The sequence below is a fragment of the Dendrobates tinctorius genome, unplaced genomic scaffold, assembly GCF_039654945.1.
Source record: "Dendrobates tinctorius isolate UK_male_01 unplaced genomic scaffold, ASM3965494v1 ptg000070l, whole genome shotgun sequence".
In the NCBI taxonomy this organism is placed as follows: domain Eukaryota; kingdom Metazoa; phylum Chordata; class Amphibia; order Anura; family Dendrobatidae; genus Dendrobates; species Dendrobates tinctorius.
This window is the reverse complement of record NW_027361738.1, coordinates 68,004,246-68,023,595: the sequence shown is the minus strand read 5'-3', so window position 1 is coordinate 68,023,595 and position 19,350 is coordinate 68,004,246. Positions and strand designations below refer to the sequence as shown.

Below are 19,350 nucleotides of genomic sequence, written 5' to 3'. Positions count from 1 at the left end.
TCCACCTTGGTTGGATTCATGACCAAGAGCCCAACAGGGCGACTCTGTTAACCCCTAGAGTGCAGGGAAGTGACCCCCATATTTTCATTTTTTGGAAGTTTGACAAAACATTTTGAGTTTAGAAATACTCAGAGCTATTGGACTATTCAGGGAATGTTGCACTGGATTTTCAGGAACAGAAATCTCTAGATGATGTCAAAGGGGTTTGTTTGTTCTTTTACAGGCCTTTAATTGTGGAAATTTATGATGGTCTCAGATCACAAACTTCATTAATGTCATCTTCATGTGTATCTTTGATGCATCAACATGGATATCCCCTTTAAAAAAGTCCTGAAGAAGACAGAAAAGTTATTTGCTTAGCTCCCCTTGCTCGATCCATATTCTCCATCCAGGGGCTCATGGCATACACAGGCACAGAGCGCTGTCTGCCCGCAGAGGCCTACAATAGGAGCCCTCGCTTGGCTCTCTGGTCTCCTCCTCGCCTTGTAAGCTGTTTCAGCAGACTGTGCACATTATAACAGTTTACAAGGGAAGTTGATCTATTGAGCTGCGAGGAGGAGAGAGGCTGCTGGCTCTAAAGAGGCAGCTGTTCTTTTGAGCTATGTGGCAGTTGTTGCATCCACTTTACTCACAACATTGAAACCTTCATTTTAAAGAGTTCAGCAGCGGCAATTCCATGCGCCTGGATCCCAGGCGGACCAATAAATCATGCCTTTCTTAAGGTCATGCAGGATAGTTACATAGTTAGTACTGTTGAAAAAAAGACAGGAAAATAGCAATTGACATCAGTCGGCAATAGGAAGTGAATTAATTGCTGTATTGTTGGATATGCAAATCCGAGTTCAGTGATAATCTTTATTTTTCTTTATAGAAAGTAAAATTCAGACCTACTTATTAAACTGATATTGATGACAACATTTAACATTTACAATTTAATGGGCCTCCGGAGGTTAAGATCTGCCAAAACCTGACTGTTCTGATAACTACGTACTCTGAAATTGCTCTCTGTCTATATGTGTCCCTATGTTTAGGGAGGGCTATATAATGACAATATATGTGTATAAGCTTATTTATAAATAGAAAGCAATATTTCTGATGTAAATGTCTAATTTGTATTTAAGGTTTATTGGACCTACTTTTTTTTTTTTCTTTTTCCCGTATATTAAAAAAGCGTTGTTGGAACCTCCAACATATGACTATATTGTTTTAGAGCAGATTGTAAAAAAGAATTTAGGATTTTGCGTTAGTACAGTTGAGTGCTGTCGCGTAATACAAAAGTCAGAGTAGGCCACAGGATCGACAGTAATATTTAAGCAGGAATCAAGATGTGATAAATTGACCCAGAAATCCCCTTGTCCTCTTTATGTCACTGTTTTGAATTATATCAGTATCATTAGAAAAGTTCTGATTTTGTGTCCCAATGATATATTATTATTTATATTAGACGTCACCAATTAACAATATGTATTCTTCTCTCACTCTTTTGTCTTTGCATTTTTTGGTTGGTATTTAAAAAGGGTCTGTCAGTTCCCCTGAAATATCTGTCAGTGAAGAAGGATCCTAAAATACCGTGTGAATGAAGCAATGGTGCACATGCGTGACCATTCTCACAGGGGGGCATGGCACTCCCATTCTTGTTTTGATTGAGAGGGGATTCCGTGGTGTAACCCCCACCGATCGTGCATTTTTCACTATCCTATAATAAATGATGTTTTTGGAATACCCCCTTTAAATTTATGCACTGAGCTGTTTTCCTAGACACATATGAGTACGTTGACAAATGTTACTGACGCGCCCCAGAGGCCGTGGGATACTCGGTACCGGGCCGGTCATCTTAAAGGGATGTGTCACAGTGGCAGTGACCCGGTCCATGGCCCAGGTGGTCATGTAAAAGGGGAGTATTGATTAGGGATAAAGTTTATGTAGTAATTTGTGACGCCAGTTGGAGTGTTCGACTGTAGTATAGCCAGCACTGCAGATGATCCCTGGGGGAGTAGATGGTGATGGCAGTGCAGATGTTTAACCCTCTCCAACCAAGGCCGACCCCCAGAGATTGTGATGGAAGTAGAGGGCACTGAGTAATCAGGCAGGAGACAAGGAAAGTCACTTTATCATTTACTGTAGTTCAGGTGCAGTTCAGAGGAAATATTACAACTCTCACCAGGCTACAGTCTGCTCTGCAGAATGGGAGTTATTCTTCACTCTGCTGTGACTCAGTGTAACTTCCTGCTATTCTAATCCCTTCTGGGACCAAGGCTTTCCAGAGTCTAGAACCTCCAGTATAGCCACTACTCACTGTGTTTTCCTCCTCTGGCAACTTGCAGCTTGGATCTTGTGTGAAGCTCACGTTCCTTCTTGCACAATCCTACACTGATCCTAGTTTGCTGCAGTCTTCCCAGGGAAAACACTCTGCTGTTGGTTGTATAAACCCACAAAGCCTCTCAGCTTACCACCCTGCTCTGAAAGCATGGATGGCCTAGGGGCTGACTCCCTGATGCTTCTTAGCTTTGCTCCTGGAGGGAGCGCATGTCATGGCTTTCAGGAGCATTCTCCATCTTCTCCTTCACTGAAAACAACAACTTGCTCCTCCCCCTCCCAGTTAGGGTATGTCTGCAAATCTCTAAGCTTCAGACAAGTAAGGGATTGAGGTAAATTGTGTGTGTTGTGGTCTCTAGCAGAGAAAGAATAACTCCCATTGCTCACAAAACACATACAAAACAGTACATATTTAACCCTTTTGTGGCGGTAAAGACTCAGCGCGCCACATTAGCATTCCCTTTTTCATTTGGACGTGTCCTTAATATAGTCTGACTCTATTGAGAATGTGGGACTATAAGGACACAACCAATTAACAGGAGAATTGTAACACCCAGTTGACAATTATATTTCTGGAAGAATAAAAGGAATGGCACAGGGCAGACTTTTTAGGAAATATATACGAAAACTTCCCATATTATATAGTACACATATGTAATCTACTATATAATTGTCTAATTCTGTCTGTCTGTAATGGAAATCTCACCTCGCTGATTGGTCGCTGCCTAACTGCCACGTCCAATCAGCGACAGTTGCTTAGTCCTCGTGGCAACACGGCCGCATTGCTTATTGTACAGACACATTACAGCCGTTAAAGGCATCACTGCTGCGTTGCTCATTACACAGGCACAGTCCTGTGTTGTGAGTTCATTCTCCACTTCACCTTTGATGTCTGATGAACTCTCTCTGCTGGTGAAGCGAGGTAGTGAAATTGATTGGGATGGGAAGAACCTGTCATCTGAACAGGCGGAGTGTGATTGGACATCTGGAATTTCTGAGTGGATATAAGGCAGCTGACGCCCTGTAGGGCTGCTGGTGATCCTTTCTGCTCTGAGCTCTTGCATCCAGTTTAGTTCCTGTCTACTAAAAGCTAAGTTTTTGCCCTGCTATTATTCCATGAGATTTTGTCTGGTTTCCTTAGCGTTTGTATTCAGCCAGTCCTGGTTGGGACTGGCTGAATTCCATTTTTGTCCCTGATCAGTTGATCTCTTTGCTCTGTTTTCAGAATATACCTGAGTGCTGATATAGTGATTTTGAAGTCTAGCGACTTCAGGGCCTTTTTCCCTATCAGACGGTTGGGACATTTTTGGTAGGGTTTTTTGCGGATTGCAGCCAGCATCTTTTCTGTCCTGTCCTATCTAGTCAGTTGGGCCCCATCGTTTGCTCAGCCTGTCTTTCTGTCTTGTGTTTGTGTTTTCATCTGTATTTCACCGACAATACATGTTGGGGGCTGTCTATTGCTTTGAGGTCTGCTCTGGGGCTTATGTAGTTCTCCGGCTGTGAGGAGGGGTGTAGGGCACCGTAGGAACCCCCACGGCTACTGTTAACTCTGGGTGTAACTTGCGTACAATACATTAGATGACAACAGAAAAGTGACTGCAGCTCTTGGTGTAACTGGAGTACAATACATTAGGTAAGATCTGAACAGTGACTGCAGCTCTAGGTGTAACTGGAGTACAATAAATAGGTAAGATCTGAACAGTGACTGCAGCTCTGGCTGTAACAGGAGTATAATACATTAGGTTGGAGCAGAACGGTGACTGCAGCTCTGGGTGTAACTGGAGTACAATACATTAGATAACAGCAGAACAGTGACTGCAGATCTGGGTGTAACTGGAGTACACTACATTAGGTAACAGCAGAACAGTGACTGCAGCTCTGGGTGTAACAGGAGTACATTAGGTAACAGCAGAGCAGTGACTGCAGCTCTGGGAGTAACTGGAGTACAATACCTTAGATAACAGTAGAACAGTGACTGCAGATCTGGGTGTAACTGGAGTACACTACATTAGGTAACAGCGGAACAGTGACTGCAGCTCTGGGTGTAACAGGAGTACATTAGGTAACAGCAGAACTGTGATTGCAACTCTGGGAGTAACTGGAGTACAATACATTAGATAACAGGAGAACAGTGACTGCAGATCTGGGAGTAACTGGAGTACACTACATTAGGTAACAGCAGAACAGTGATTGCAGCTCTGGGTGTTATGAGCTCATTTTCTGCTCCACCAGCTGAGAGTTCCCCTTCCCTTCTCCCTCTGGTGGTGACGGGAGGTGGTGAGGTTGGTTTGAGTGGTAGTGATCTGCCACCTGGTGAGGAAGATAGTGATTGGATCTCTGGAGTATCAGACTGGATATAAGACAGCCGACGCCCTATCCTGTTGCTGGTGATTCAGTCTGTTTCTCAGGTCTAGGACTCAGCTCTGTTCCAGTCTTCTAAAGATAAGTTTTTTTTTTTGCTAATGTTCACACTTGTTTTTGTTGGTCTTTTCAGTTTTTTTGTGTGGTCAGCCAGCCCGGCTGGGCTGTGCTGAATTTCCACTCTTATTTGCCAAATTGCCTTTTTTTGTCCCTTATTAGATTGGCCTTTTTTTGCTCTGTCTCAGAATATTTCAGAGTGCTGATATAGTGGGAGAAGTCTAGTGACTTCAGGGTTAATTTTGCTATCAGTTGTGTTGGACATTTTGTAGGGTTTTTTGGCAGACTGCAGACAGTGTCTTTCCTTTTCTGTGCTTTCTAGTTAGCCTGGCCCCATCGTTTGCTCAGCCTATTTTCCTGCCTTTGTTTGTGTTTTCATCTGTTTTCACCGTCAATACATGTGGGGGGCTGTCTCTCCTTTGGGGTCTGCTCTGGGGCAGTTAGTTTTCCCCTTTTCCTGCTTTAGGCTTATTTAGTTTCTCCGGTTGTGACGAGGCGTCTAGGACCACCGTAGGAATGCTCCACGACTGCTGCTAGTTGCGTGTTAGGATCAGGGGTCTGCAGTCTGCATAGTTACCAACCTCCTCGGCTACCTGTTCATAACAGCGGTCCTTACTACATGGAATGATAGTGCATTGGCAGCTCTCTTTCGGAAGGGTTTGTCTGAAACTTTAAAAGATGGTGGGGTTTCCTGTTCCCTTTGGTCTTGCCGATTCTATGTCATTAGCCATTGAAGTTGATCGGCGTTTACGTGAACGCAAGACTACACGGGAGGCGCTGCCATCTTTTGAACAAATGTCGGAACCTATGCAATGTGGTAGAGTTTTGTCTAGGGCGCAACATCAGGAGTTTAGAAGGCGTAATAAGCTGTTTTTTCTGTGGAGATGCCATTTCTGTCTGCCCTAAACGAGAGAAACGTTTTGCACACACATTTGCTGTGGGTGGTGTACAACCTAAGTTTCTTTTGGCAATTACTCTGATCTGCTCCTTATCCACATTTTCCACGAAGGCTTTTGTGGATTCAGGAGCAGCTCTGAATCTGATGGATTTGGACTTTGCTAAACGTTGTGGTTTGTCCATGACACCTCTGCAGACGCCTATTCCTTTGAGGGGTATTGATGCCACTCCGTTGGCGGAGAATAAACCTCAGTTTTGGACCCAGGTGATAATGCGAGTTGCCCCTGACCACCAGGAAAATTGTAAATTTTTAGTGCTGCATAACTTGCATGACACTATTGTTCTGGGGTTCCCCTGGTTGCAAACTCATAACCCAGTGTTGGATTGGAAATCTGTGTCTGTGGTGAGTTGGGGTTGTCAGTGTGTTCTTAGGGACGCTCCTGGTTTCTCCACCTCTCCTCAGTCTCATGATGTTCCTGATTATCTGGCTGAATTCTCTGATGTATTTAGTTAGAGTAAGTCTGCATCTTTGCCCCCTCATAGGAGTTATGACTGTGCAATTGAGTTGATGCCTGGGTTTAAATTTCCCAAGGGTCGGCTTTTCAACTTATCAGTACCCAAACATGATGCTATGTGATCCTATATTAAGGAGTCATTGGAGAAGGGTCATATTAGACCATCCTCGTCACCTTAAGGTGCTTTTTTTTTGTGGCCAAGAAAGATGGTTCATTAAGACCGTGTATTGATTATCGTTCCCTTAACAAGATGACGGTTAAATATCAGTACCCGTTACCTCTGATGTCTGGTTTATTCTCCAGAGTTAAGAGTGCCTGCTGGTTTACTAAGCTTGACCTCAGGGGGGTGTATAATCTTATTCGCATCAAGCACAGGGATGAATGGAAGACGGCGTTTAATATTCCGGAGGGACATTTTGAGTACCTGGTGATGCCTTTTGGGCTCTCCAATGCCCCTTCTGTCTTCCAGTCCTTTATGAATGATATTTTCCGAGACTTCGTGGATAAGTTTTTGATCATCTATCTGGATGATATTTTGATCTTTTCTAATGATTGGGATTCCCATGTGGAACATGTCCGGACTGTGTTTCGGATTTTGAGGGAGAATTCCCTGTTTGTTAAGGGATCGAAATGCCTCTTTGGTGTACAGAGGATTTCATTTTTGGGATTTATCTTATCTCCATCGACTATTGAAATGGACCCGGCCAAGGTACAGGCCATTTATGATTGGGTTCAGCCTACTTCTTTGAAGGCTCTTCAGAAGTTTTTTGGTTTTGCTAATTTCTATCGTAAATTTATAGGTAATTTTTCTAGTATTGTCAAACCACTGACTGATCTGACCAAGAAGGGAGCTGATGTGCTGAATTGGTCTCCTGAGGCAGTCTCAGCATTTCAGGAGCTTAAGCCGAGGTTTACTTCAGCTCCAGTTTTACGGCAACCTGATGTCTCACTTCCATTTCAAGTGGAGGTAGACGCTTCTGAGATTGGTGCAGGAGCTGTTTTGTCCCAAAAAGACCCTGTGACTTCTAAGATGAATCCCTGTGCCTTCTTTTCTCGAAAGTTCTCCCCATCTCAACGCATCTATGACGTAGGGAATCGGGAATTGTTAGCCATGAAATGGGAATTTGAGGAGTGGAAACATTGGTTGGAGGGAACTAGACATCAATTTGTGGTCCTCACGATCACAAGAATCTGACTTATCTTGAGTCGGCTAAACGCTTGAATCCTAGCCAGGCTAGATGGGCCTTGTTTTTCACGCGTTTTAATTTTGTGGTCTCTTTTCTTCCGGGCACTAAGAATGTTAAGGCAGATGCCCTTTCTAGGAGTTTCTTTGTTGATTCTCTTAATGTGACCGAGCCTACTACTATCCTAGGTGAGGGGGTAGTTCTTTCTGCCATTTCGCCCGATTTGAGACGCGTCCTGGAGGAATTTCAGGAGGATAAACCTGAGCGTTGCCCTATGGGAAGATTGTATGTTCCGGACCAGTGGAGAAAGGGAGTGATGTCTGAAGTCCATTGCTCTGCATTGGCTGGTCATCCAGGTATTTTGGGTACCAGAGATTTGGTGAGTCGGTCGTTTTGGTGGCCTGCCTTATCTCGTGATGTCAGGAATTTGTGGGACTTGTTCTCGGTCTAAACCCTGTTCTCGTTCTAGTGGGTTGCTGATGCCCCTGCTGGTGCCCAAGAGGCCATGGACCCATATCTCAATGGATCTTATTTCTGATCTTCTGGTCTCTCAGAGAATGACTGTTATCTGGGTAATTTGTGATAGATTTTCAAAGATGGTCCATCTTGTACCACTCCCAAAGTTTCCATCTTCCGCTGAGTTGGTACCCTTGTTTTTTCAACAGGTGGTTCGGTTACACGGGATTCCTGAGAACATTGTGTCCGATAGAGGGGTCCAGTTTGTTTCCATATTTTGGAAAGCCTTTTGTTCCAATCTGGGAATTCAGTTTCCTTCTCCGCGTTTCATCCCCAGACCAATGGGCAGACTGAGAGAACAAACCAGACCTTGGAGTCTTATTTAAGATGTTTTATATCTGCTGATCAAGATGATTGGGTCTCATTTTTGCCCTTGGCCGAATTTGCGCTGAACAATAGAGCTAGTTCTGCCACCTTGATGTCAGCCTTTTTCTGTAATTTTGGGTTTCATCCTCGATTCTCTGCAGGGCAAGTAGAATCTTCGTCCTGCCCAGGTGTGGACACTGTGGTTGTGAGAATGCAGCAGATATGGGACCAAGTGGTGGATAAATTGTCTCTCTCTCAGGAAAAGGCCCAGCGTTTTTCCAACCGGCATAGGACCATTGGTCCCCGGTTTAAAGTGGGTGATATGGTTTGGTTGTCGTCTAAGAATATTCCTATGAAGGTTGCATCTCCAAAATTTAAGCCAAGATTTATTGGACCTTATAGGATTTTGGAGATTCTTAATCCTGTTTCTTTTCGATTGGCTCTTCCAGTTACGTTCAAAATCCATAACGTATTTCACAAATCTCTGTTGAAGAGGTTTGTTGAGCCAGTAGTTCCTGTGGCGGCAACTCCTGACCCTGTCTTGGTTAAAGGCAATATGGAATATGAGGTAGAGAAAATATTGGATTCTCTGGTTAGACGGAGACTCCAGTATTTGGTCAAATGGAAGGGTTATGGCCAGGAGGATAATTCTTGGGTCTCTGCCTCTGATATTCATGCCAATAAATTGGTTCGTGCTTTTCACCGGGCCCATCCTGATCGGCCTGGTGGCATGGATGAGGGTTCGGTGACCCCTCCTCAAGGGGGGGTACTGTTATGACCTCATTTTCTGCTCTACCAGTTGAGAGTTCCCCTTCCGTTCTCCCTCTGGTGGTGAGGTCGGTTTGAGTGGTAGTGATCTGCCACCTGGTGAGGAAGATAGTGATTGGATCTCTGGTATCAGACTGGATATAAGACAGCCGACGCCCTATCCTGTTGCTGGTGATTCAGTCTGTTTCTCAGGTCTAGGACTCAGCTCTGTTCCAGTCTTCTAAAGATAAGTTTGTTTTTTTGCTAATGTTCACACTTGCTCTTGTTGGTCTTTTCAGTTTTTTTGTGTGGTCAGCCAGCCCGGCTGGGCTGTGCTGAATTTCCACTCTTATTTGCCAAATTGCCTTTTTTTTGTCCCTTATTAGATTGGCCTTTTTTTTGCTCTGTCTCAGAATATTTCAGAGTGCTGATATAGTGGGAGAAGTCTAGTGACTTCAGGGTTAATTTTGCTATCAGTTGTGTTGGACATTTTGTAGGGTTTTTTGGCAGACTGCAGACAGTGCCTTTCCTTTCCTGTCCTTTCTAGTTAGCCTGGCCCCATCGTTTGCTCAGCCTATTTTCCTGCCTTTGTTTGTGTTTTCATCTGTTTTCACCGTCAATACATGTGGGGGGCTGTCTCTCCTTTGGGGTCTGCTCTGGGGCAGTTAGTTTTCCCCTTTTCCTGCTTTAGGCATATTTATTTTCTCCGGTTGTGACGAGGCGTCTAGGACCACCGTAGGAACGCTCCACGACTGATGCTAGTTGCGTGTTAGGATCAGGGGTCTGCAGTCTGCATAGTTACCAACCTCTTTGGTTTTCTGAGACTTAGCTTGTGTTGTTTTTTATTTCCTCCTCGGCTACCCGTTCATAACATCTGGGTGTAACAGGAGTACATTAGGTAACAGCAGAACAGTGACTGCAGCTCTGGGTGTAACTGGACTACAATACATTAGGTAAAAGCAAAACAGTGACTGCAGCTCTGGGAATAACTGGAGTACAATACATTAGATAACAGCAGAACAGTGACAGCAGCTCTTGGTGTAGCTTGAGTTCAATACATTTGGTAAGATCTGAACAGTGACTGCAGCTCTGGCTGTAACTGGAGTACAATACATTAGGTAACTGCAGAACAGTGACAGCAGCTCCAGGTGTAACAGGAGTATAATACACTAGATGGTGGCCCGATTCTATCGCATCGGGTATTCTAGAGTCTCTGTTAAAATAAAAAATAGTAATATACTCACCTTCCGACGACCCCCGGACTCTGTCCCTCCTCTCACCACGCTTCCGACATCTTCCGGTCCCAGTAATGCTTAGCGAGAAGGGCCGGAGATGACGTCACTCTCGCAAGAGCGTGACGTCATCAGCGGTGTTTCGCGCTAAGCATTACTGGGACCGGAAGATGCCGGGAGCGTGGTGAGAGGAGAGAAAGAGTCCGGGGGCCGTCGGGAGGTGAGTATATCACTATTTTTTATTTTAACAGAGACACTAGAATACCCGATGTGATAGAATCGGACCACCATCTAGTAACTAATAAAATGTATGTAATGACAATATATTTGTGGGGGGAACACTTGCCATGGCAGACAATAATCTCTTTTTTTTTATTATAACCTACATTGCCAAATGTTAAAAAAAAAATGAACTGCCAAGTATACAATCTATATACCGTATTTGTTTCCTGTAATTAAGCTCTGGGTCGCAGTGTGTAGGGACTTGATGTCTTTGGTGGATCCGAGTACACCATGTTACGACCGCGGGACCCTGACTGCACTGCTGTAAGTCTGTAAATGTTTTACTTGTATCCCGCCCTTAACCAGCCACAGATGTTGGGTGTTTTGCTCACACTTTGCGTTTCTGTAACTTGGGGAATTTTTTAAAATAAAACATTTGACAGATTTGTGTATTGGTAAAATCTAGGAGCAAAATGGCAGCAAGGGAATTGATTTAGTGGTAGCATAGGGGACTAATTTGATCCAGCTTTTGGATATTTCAAAAGTGTCAAAAAGAAAAAATATAGAGGATATTGAGGCGTTTTTTTTTGGAAGGATTTAGTATATAATCTCTGCCGTTATTCATATACTATGTCAATGTTAAGGGACGTTTATTTAATTCTGTATAAAAAATGTGTTTCCTAGTATTGGATGAAGTACAGTTGTGGATGTTTAGGAAAGGTTGAAGTGCAATCTGGCACACAGAATTCACCATATGGTTTGTTCAAATGGGCTGTGGACTTTCTGCCAATATTTTTCTGGCATTTTGATTTTGCAGCAAATTTCATGGTGAATCTGCCTCAGATTTTTTTCCATTGCAATTTACTGCCCGTGTGCATATGGGTAAGTGTTTTTCCAAAATTTGGCTTAAAGATCATTATAAAATAGGAAAAAAAAGTGTTATCTACCGCTGAAATGTGTTTCTGCTCCACTGGTCTCTACAGAGACTGAATTATGACCTCCTGTCCATCATCACCTGATTTCTGAGGCCACTTATAGTATGCAGCCGTCTGGGGACTGATGGACTGGATGCAGTCAAGTATGTGAATGTAAGCGGGCACCATCAAAGAATAGTTTATAACTGGGATCACCTTAATGCATATCAATTAGATCATAATCAAAAGGAAGAAAAGGTATACAGTGTATGCAAGGACTGAGGGATCACCAAATATTGTCAGTTTTTATTAGAGAACAGCGAACAATTTTAAAAACACTTAAAAAGCGTCCAAATTATGGACTACAAAAATCGATCCACAATATAGAGTGCAATGCTCATAGTCCTAATAGCTGTAATGTGACAATATGTAAAGAACTGATATAATAGTCAATACTGTTCAATATTATTAGTACCTGCATAATCCCTGTGGCATCCCATGCCAAAATGCAATAGTTATCATGACCCCAATCAATATAAGAGAGTAGTCCAAATGGACTGAGGACAAGCATATGTTACCAGCACAATACGGTGGTAAGCATGTGCTGAGGAATAGAAAAGAACAAAGGTATCAAAGGTCCAGTGAACAAAATGAGTGCACTAAGCCCTAAGTACATATGCTGTCAGCACAATGCGGACAATAAACATGTGCTGTAAAATAGAAGGACCAGTGATATAAATAAGAACGCAGACAAGGCCTCAGATGGGGAGATAAAGGATGGCATGGGAAGGGAGAAGGTTTTTTTTGAGAATTTAGCAAATATCAGTTGATAGATTCAACCCCATATGTCAGGAACCGGCTGAATAGGAAACATGTGGTATAACAACGTCACACGAGCCTTGGGAGATCAGGCGCACGCATCACTGCGCCGGCAACAGAGGTGAGTACAGACTGTTTTTATTTTAGAGAGATGAATATACCAATTGAGATGGAGTTGTACGAGCAGTGGACAATCCCTTTTAAGGTGCCTAAACACCCCTCCACTGCACTTCCAGACTCATATGCATATTGTACCTATATTGTATTGCTGCGTGGTCGGTTACACTATTTTCTGAGCAATTGCCTTTTCATCAAATTGTTTTTTTTAATGGGAAGGTGATTGCCTTTTCTTCCCTGTTTAAATACTGATGGACCCGATTGTCTTTGTTCCCCCTTCATGGTTTGCTGCTCTACAGGTGTTTTCCATTTTCCCTGTTTTGGTCTGCCCTATCACATTCTGGGTTTGGTTTTATATTTTTACCCTTCCCTTCACTTCCTTGCTGGCTATACTCTAGGTGGACTTGGATTTAGGAGTTCCAGCAATTCAACTAAGAGGTTTGCACCAGTTGAATTCATGCAGCAAGTCTGTTTGTTTTCCTTCCCAGTTCATTTTCCTTACACCTTTTTAGGCTACTGGGAGGGTTTACTTGTTCTGTTTACTTTTGGATCTCCCTAATTCTCCCTCTCTACCCTATAAGAACGTGTTTTAATTTCCTCACCCTAAGTCTTCGTATCTTCCTTCACACTTTCCTCTTGTTGGCAGTGTTTTGCGTCCCCCCTCTGGTTCCTCAGGAGGTACAATGGCTTTTTAGGAAGCCAGGTACGAGGTGGTTTTTTTGAGTTGTGCGATTAGTGTCTTTCTAGTCTGTACAAGGCTTGGTTGGGTGTGGGTGCGGCGTCTCCCTGTAGTAGGTCTTCTCTTTTTTTGTTACCCATTAGCGAGTATGTGTTGCATTCATAAAGCTGTTGACAGTCCCTTACAATTCCACTCCATTCATGACTATAGGTCAAGTGTCTGAAAAGCCCATCTTGTTATGTCGCTCACACAGATGACTTATTGCAGGTTTTTTTCCCCCCTGACTGTAAACATTCACAAACCACAAGCAAAAATTTCAAAAGTGGTGAGAAATTTACAGATTTCTAGAACCTTTAATTATAAAGCAATTAAACTTGATGTAATACTAGAAATCTGTCTTTATATTAAATTATTAAATGCCTTCTTGGTGTAGAAGTAAATAATTTTAGGCAGGATTGGCGATAAATGTATGATTACTGGGAGTTCGACTATTGGTGTCCCATTGTCACCTATGTGAATGGCGTAGTGGTGTGCATGTGTCCAGCATGGCTCCATTCACTTCTATGGAATAGGAATCTCCATCTGTATCATAAGAAGTGGAGACGTAATACATTTCTTTAGCAGGTAAACCTATTTAAGCATTTTTTTTTTCAATCTAGTTATGCATATATTATGCAATATGCTGTTTACATTGATTAGCTTGACATTGACAGAGATTGCAGTCACATAATAAACCGTCATTACACAAGGAATATTCTTTTCCATAGGGATTGGGCCGGTGTCACTCTTAATTCTTTTCTTTTAATTTTCTGTTGCAATTTAGGCGTGATGTCTCTGCTGCGGCCCCTGCTCTTGGATGTGGTCCCAACTATCCAGCAGACCTCTGCTTTGGCTCTTGGGAGACTCGCCAATTATAATGATGATCTGGCAGAAGCAGTTGTTAAAGGAGACATTCTTCCACAGCTTGTGTATTCTCTAGCCGAGCAGAACGTAAGTAAATACTTTATGGCTTTTTTTTAAAGACTTTATTCCATTGTGACAAGAATCAAATTATAGCCTGACAGAATTTATAAGAAGTGAGTGAATTCTCCAAATACATCATATAGAGCTGCTGCATGGTGAGGGCATCAAGGTCTGAATGATGATAGGCCTGGAAATATCAACATTTATGTAACATTTATGTATTAGGCCCCAAGTGGAAAAGTCCTTCCATTAGTACTCGGATTTAATATATGCCAGAGGGGTATCATTGTCTCTCTTATGTAATAGAATGAACAATAGACGGCAGCTACCATACATCTCCTTGATATCGATGAAAACAAAGTTGCTAAATTTGGTAATAATAATATTATAAGAATATTCGCAGTCTTGCCCAGAAGACATAAATATGTATTTACCTGCTTCTATGTACATCAGGTTATCCCATTTCTCTAGGTATAATATAGAGCTGGTTTATCAATATATTTATAGCAATTTTCTAAAGTAAATGTGTTGAAAAAAAAAAAATCATTTGAGCTAAATGTTAAATTGGTATTCCCATCTCCAAGATCCTTTCCCAAGATGTAGTAGATGTAATAATATTAGCGTATAACTCCAATTAGAAATGTATCATAGCTCGAATAGCTATGTCACCCCATGTACAAGGGGGCGCATGGGTTAAGCGACACGCAGTACCATAGGTATCATAGGTATCTAGTTAGTTAGTTGTTAGTGATAAGACAAAGATAAAAAGATAGCTTGGAAGAAATCATGTGCAATATATATATCCAATATAAGAATTAATACATTTTAATAAATAAATATGAATTAGTCTTAGTGGTCGTAACCATAGATATCTAAGCTACTGCAATGCCCTGCACATGGGGTAAGCGACCTAGCTGATCAGAAGAACTATACTACGTTTCCAATTGGAGGTATTTGCTAATATTATTATTATTATTATTATTATTATTATTATTATTGTTATTACTACACCTGCTACATATTGGGATAGGAGCTTGGAGATGGGAATACCCCTTTAAATTTATAAAGCACCTTCCCTATTTTTCCAACACATACCATGCAATCTGTTGAAGTCTTGATCGCTGTCATAGTGAAGAGGCCGGCATGCTCAGTCTACCACAATAGGTTCACTCTTACAGCTCCCACCGCTCTGGTCACCCACCTCTCCTGGGATCCTGAGTAACTAATATGTTTAGTGCTACAACAGCACAGAAGCGGGGAATATATTGTACCTATCTAGGTATTTTTGGCATGTCTGAAAAAAAATTGTGACCATTCCTGTAAGGTTGAACATAGTAGTTGACACACAGTTTGCTCTGAAGAGGAAGTGGCTGAATAGGATTTATAACAGTTATGACATGTTGCTCACAGGTTTGTATGGGCTCCTAAAAGGGACTTTTGAGGAATAAAATTTAAAGGGGATCTAGAAGGTCAGAATACCTAAATCTAAATAAAGGCAGAGCGGGTTAGGCTAAGTGCACGCGTACCGTAATTCTCGCGGAAATTACCGCGAGAGTTCTGGAATTCCAGTCCGCGGGAAAATCGCATTTTAAATTCCCGCGGAAAAACTAGCATTTTGCAAGCGTAATTAGCTTGCAAAATGCTAGCGTTCTCCAAGCGATCTGTAGCATCGCTTGGAGAACTGATTGACAGGTTGGTCACACTCGTCAAACATAGTGTTTGACGAGTGTGACCAACTTTTTACTACTGAGGCCGCCTATGCAGCATCAGTAGTAAAAGATAGAATGTAAAAAAAAATAAAAAATACTGTTATTCTCACCTTCCGACGTCCCGCGCAGCCGTTCCCAGTAGTCCTTTGCGAAAATGCCCGCGATGACGTCAGTTCTCGCGGGATCGCGACGTCTCGCGGTAATTCGCGATGACGTCGCGCGAATTACCGCGAGACTTCGCGATCCCGCGAGATCGGACGTCATCGCGGGCATTTTCGCAAAGGACTACTGGGAACGGGAGCGTGGAGAGAGGGGGGAAGTCTGCGCGGGACGTCGGAGGGTAAGAATAACAATATTTTTTTATTTTAAATTCTATTTTTTACAGGGATATGGTAACCAAAGCCCAGAGGACAGTCTCCTCTCCTCCGGACCGTGGGTACCATCCGCAATTGTTCTGCTTACTTTCCGCATGGTGTGCACAGCCACATGCGGGAAGTAAGCGGAACAATGCATTCCTGTGGGTGCGGTATCGCCGCGATTCCGCAAAATAATGAGCATGCTGCGGTTTTTACCGCGAAGCGATTCCGCCGCGGTAAAAACCGCAGCATTAGCACAGCATTGCGGAATCCCATAGGAATGCATGGGATGCTTATTTTTTGCGTTTTCGCGGCAAAATCGCGCGGTTAAAACTGCCGCGGAAACGCGAAAAAAACGCCACGTGTGAACTCAGCCTTAGGGGTTATAATTCGCATCCAGACAATGTCCATGCTATAGGCAGCAGTCAGAGAAATTAGAAAATAACATTATAATCACACATCCATTCCAATCATCGGGACAGTGAGCAGCAGTCCTGGATGGTCTCCAACTATGTCCACCCTTCGGTTGATTTGATGTCTCACTCAGGACATTTATAGGCTGAGTGGGACGTCGGTCAACTGAATTGTGGCCATGATTGGAGAACAGCCGTGACTGCTCAGTGCTTCATCCTGCCTCGACGACTGGAACGCAGCACGATTATAATGTTGCTTCCTCGTTTCACGGCTGACTTCCAGTTATGACACAGGCCTGATCTGGATGCTAATGATAACCCCTAGCCTGCTCTGCTTTTACTTGGATAGGGAATCCTAACCTGACAGATTCCCCGTAAAAAAATGCTCAGATTAATATAAAAATTGAAAGAAACCATAGTGACCTCTCTGAACTCCTACCAATACTGTTTTGATATGGCTGGACCTTTGCCGATCTTTGCTACAGTCACTCCCTGAGATAGCAGATCACTACTGTGAACAGTGACGGGATGTCATTACTACAGCGGAAGTAGAGACCGGGCAGTGTTGGAACAGGAGAGGCAGAGGATCGCGTCGAACATTACTTTTATATTTTGGAAATCCATTCAAAGCATTTGGATAAAACATTTGCAACCCTTCCCAACAACCTCTTTTTACAGAGAAGCCGTCACTTGCAATAAATATTTATCGTATATACTCCTGTATAAGTTGCCCCAATTTAAGCCGAGGCACCTAATTTTGCCACGAAAAACTGGGAAAACGTATTGACTTGGTATGCATGGCTCCTCATCCCTATTCTTGTATACATGGCTCCTCATCCCTGTCCTAGTAAGCGTGGCTCCTCATCCCTATCCTTGTATGCATGGCTCCTTATCCCCGTCCTTGTCTGCATGGTTCCTCATCCCTGTCCTGGTATGCATGGTTCTTCATACCTATCCTTGCCTGCATGGCACCTCATACCCATTCTTGTCTGCATGACTCCTCATCCCTGTTTTGGTATGCATGGTTTCTCATCCCTGTCCTGGTATGCATGGCTCCTCATCCCCGTCCTTGTCTACATGGCTCCTCATCCCCGTCCTTGTATGCATGGCTCCTCATCCCTATCCTTGTACGCATGGCCCCCATGAGAAAAGCATAAAAAAAAACCCAAAACCTTCTACTTACCTTCCCTGCGTGCTCTTTCAGCATCTTGTTCTGACTTCCAGCAGCTCCTGCGGCCGAGCGACCATGTGTCCCCGCTCGTTAAGGTAATGAACATTCACCTCTCTCCACTCAGCGGAGAGACGTGATCGCTCGGCCGCAGGAGCGTCTGGAAGCTGGAACAAGATCCTGCGATGGCGCGCAGGGAAGGTAAGTAGGAGGTTTTTATTTACAGCCGCTGGAAGCTGGCGGCTGCAGCCACAACTGTGCACGCTATAAGGCTATGTGCACACGCTGCGGATTAGCCTACGGTTTATCACCTCTACAATGGAGGAGATGGTAAACCGCAGCAGAATCCGCAGAAAAGAAGTGACATGTAATTTTTTTCTACGGATTCAGAACCGCATCTTTTCTGCAGTTAAAAATCCGCAGCATGTGCACAGCGGATTGTAAATCACATAGATTTACATGCTACTGTACACTGTCTGCAGAACTGCTGCAGATCCGCGGCGGCCAAAGCCGCAGCGGATCCGCAGCAAAAACCGCAGCGTGTGCACATAGCCTAAGAGAAATGAATAGTCATTGCCAGTGCCGTAAATATTCACTTCTCTTTATCAGCGGGCACAGTTACAGCCTCCGGCTCCTGCCCCCTGTGACCCACTGCTCCACCGCTCCCCCTTCCCTGGGTCAATAACTCATGTATAAGCCGAGGGGGTGAGGGGGTGGGGGGGGGGGGCGTTTTCAACACAAAATAAAGTGCTGAAAAAAATCGGCTTATACACGAGTATATACAATATTTTGTTTTTATCTGGTCTGCTGTTCTCCTATATATGGCATTTTTTTCTGCACCTTCCCATTCCTTAGAAATGGCCAATCTTCCTTTTTGCCCACTGTTTTTAAATCTAGTTTTGTTAGCCAAGGGGGCGTGATCCTCAAAAAGATGCCAACAAAGAAGAGTAAAGAACCGTACCCATTTGGCTATCAAGACTAGATTCTTATACAAGGAAAACGGGGTCATATTTCTTTTTTGGCTTCACTGTTCTTGTTTTTTCTTGCATTTAATCTCATTCACATTGAAATGACCTTACTCTCCTGGGACTGAAGACTAATTTACATTAATTATTTTTCATATCAATGACAAATAATAAAAAATATAATTAATCATTGACAAAATTGATTCTTTTTGCATATAAATGTGATCAATCTCTGATCGACTGACAGATCATATCCCGATCCTTTAGGAGCAGGCATACATCTAATATTACTACTCGTCTATAGTTTTAAATCTGCAAGCCTTTAACAGACAGATCACCAATTAGGACATATTAGCTATTGCTGTTAATAAAGGTCTCATTCTCTAGGCCTGCCTCAAGCCACCCCCAGGCCTGCCCGGTAACCTCCCCTAGGCCTGCCTTTAGCCTTCCCTTTTCTTGGCTTCTATGTTGGAAATACTCTCATTGTATTGAATTGCGGCTTTGAATACTTGTGTTTGCATAAATAATTCATGTGTATATTGATGAATAGAGCCTAAATGACAGTGTGCTGGATAATAGAGATACTTAACCCAGAAATGGCAGCTGCTTGTTTATTTAAAACAACTATTTCACAGATATAAAAGGTCCTCAAAAGTTTACCAGACTTGATGAAACTAAATGGAATTAAAATACACTCTCCGTACACAAGAGAAACCATTGAGCATACAGTCATTTAACCAGTTCTAGGATGGAAACTATGTATCCTGCTGAATTTGCCTCCAACAAGACTGGTATTGTTATTAAAAATCCAAGTGGATGCTAGAACAGTGCATACCTTTGGTTTAAGCTTTAGAGGGTTTTTTTCCTGTCATATGTAAATTAAAGGGATTGTCT

General features: G+C 43.0%; 1 protein-coding gene across 2 annotated transcripts in view; it reads left to right on the top strand.

The window, feature by feature from the left end:
- SPAG6 (sperm associated antigen 6) overlaps nucleotides 1-19,350 on the top strand; it is a 251,931-nt gene that overhangs the window by 65,623 nt on the left and 166,958 nt on the right. For both annotated transcript variants that reach the window (XM_073581813.1, XM_073581814.1), the window contains one exon: nucleotides 13,706-13,872. In XM_073581813.1, coding sequence (XP_073437914.1) covers nucleotides 13,706-13,872 — 167 coding nt within the window. The remainder of the gene's footprint in view (nucleotides 1-13,705; nucleotides 13,873-19,350) is intronic.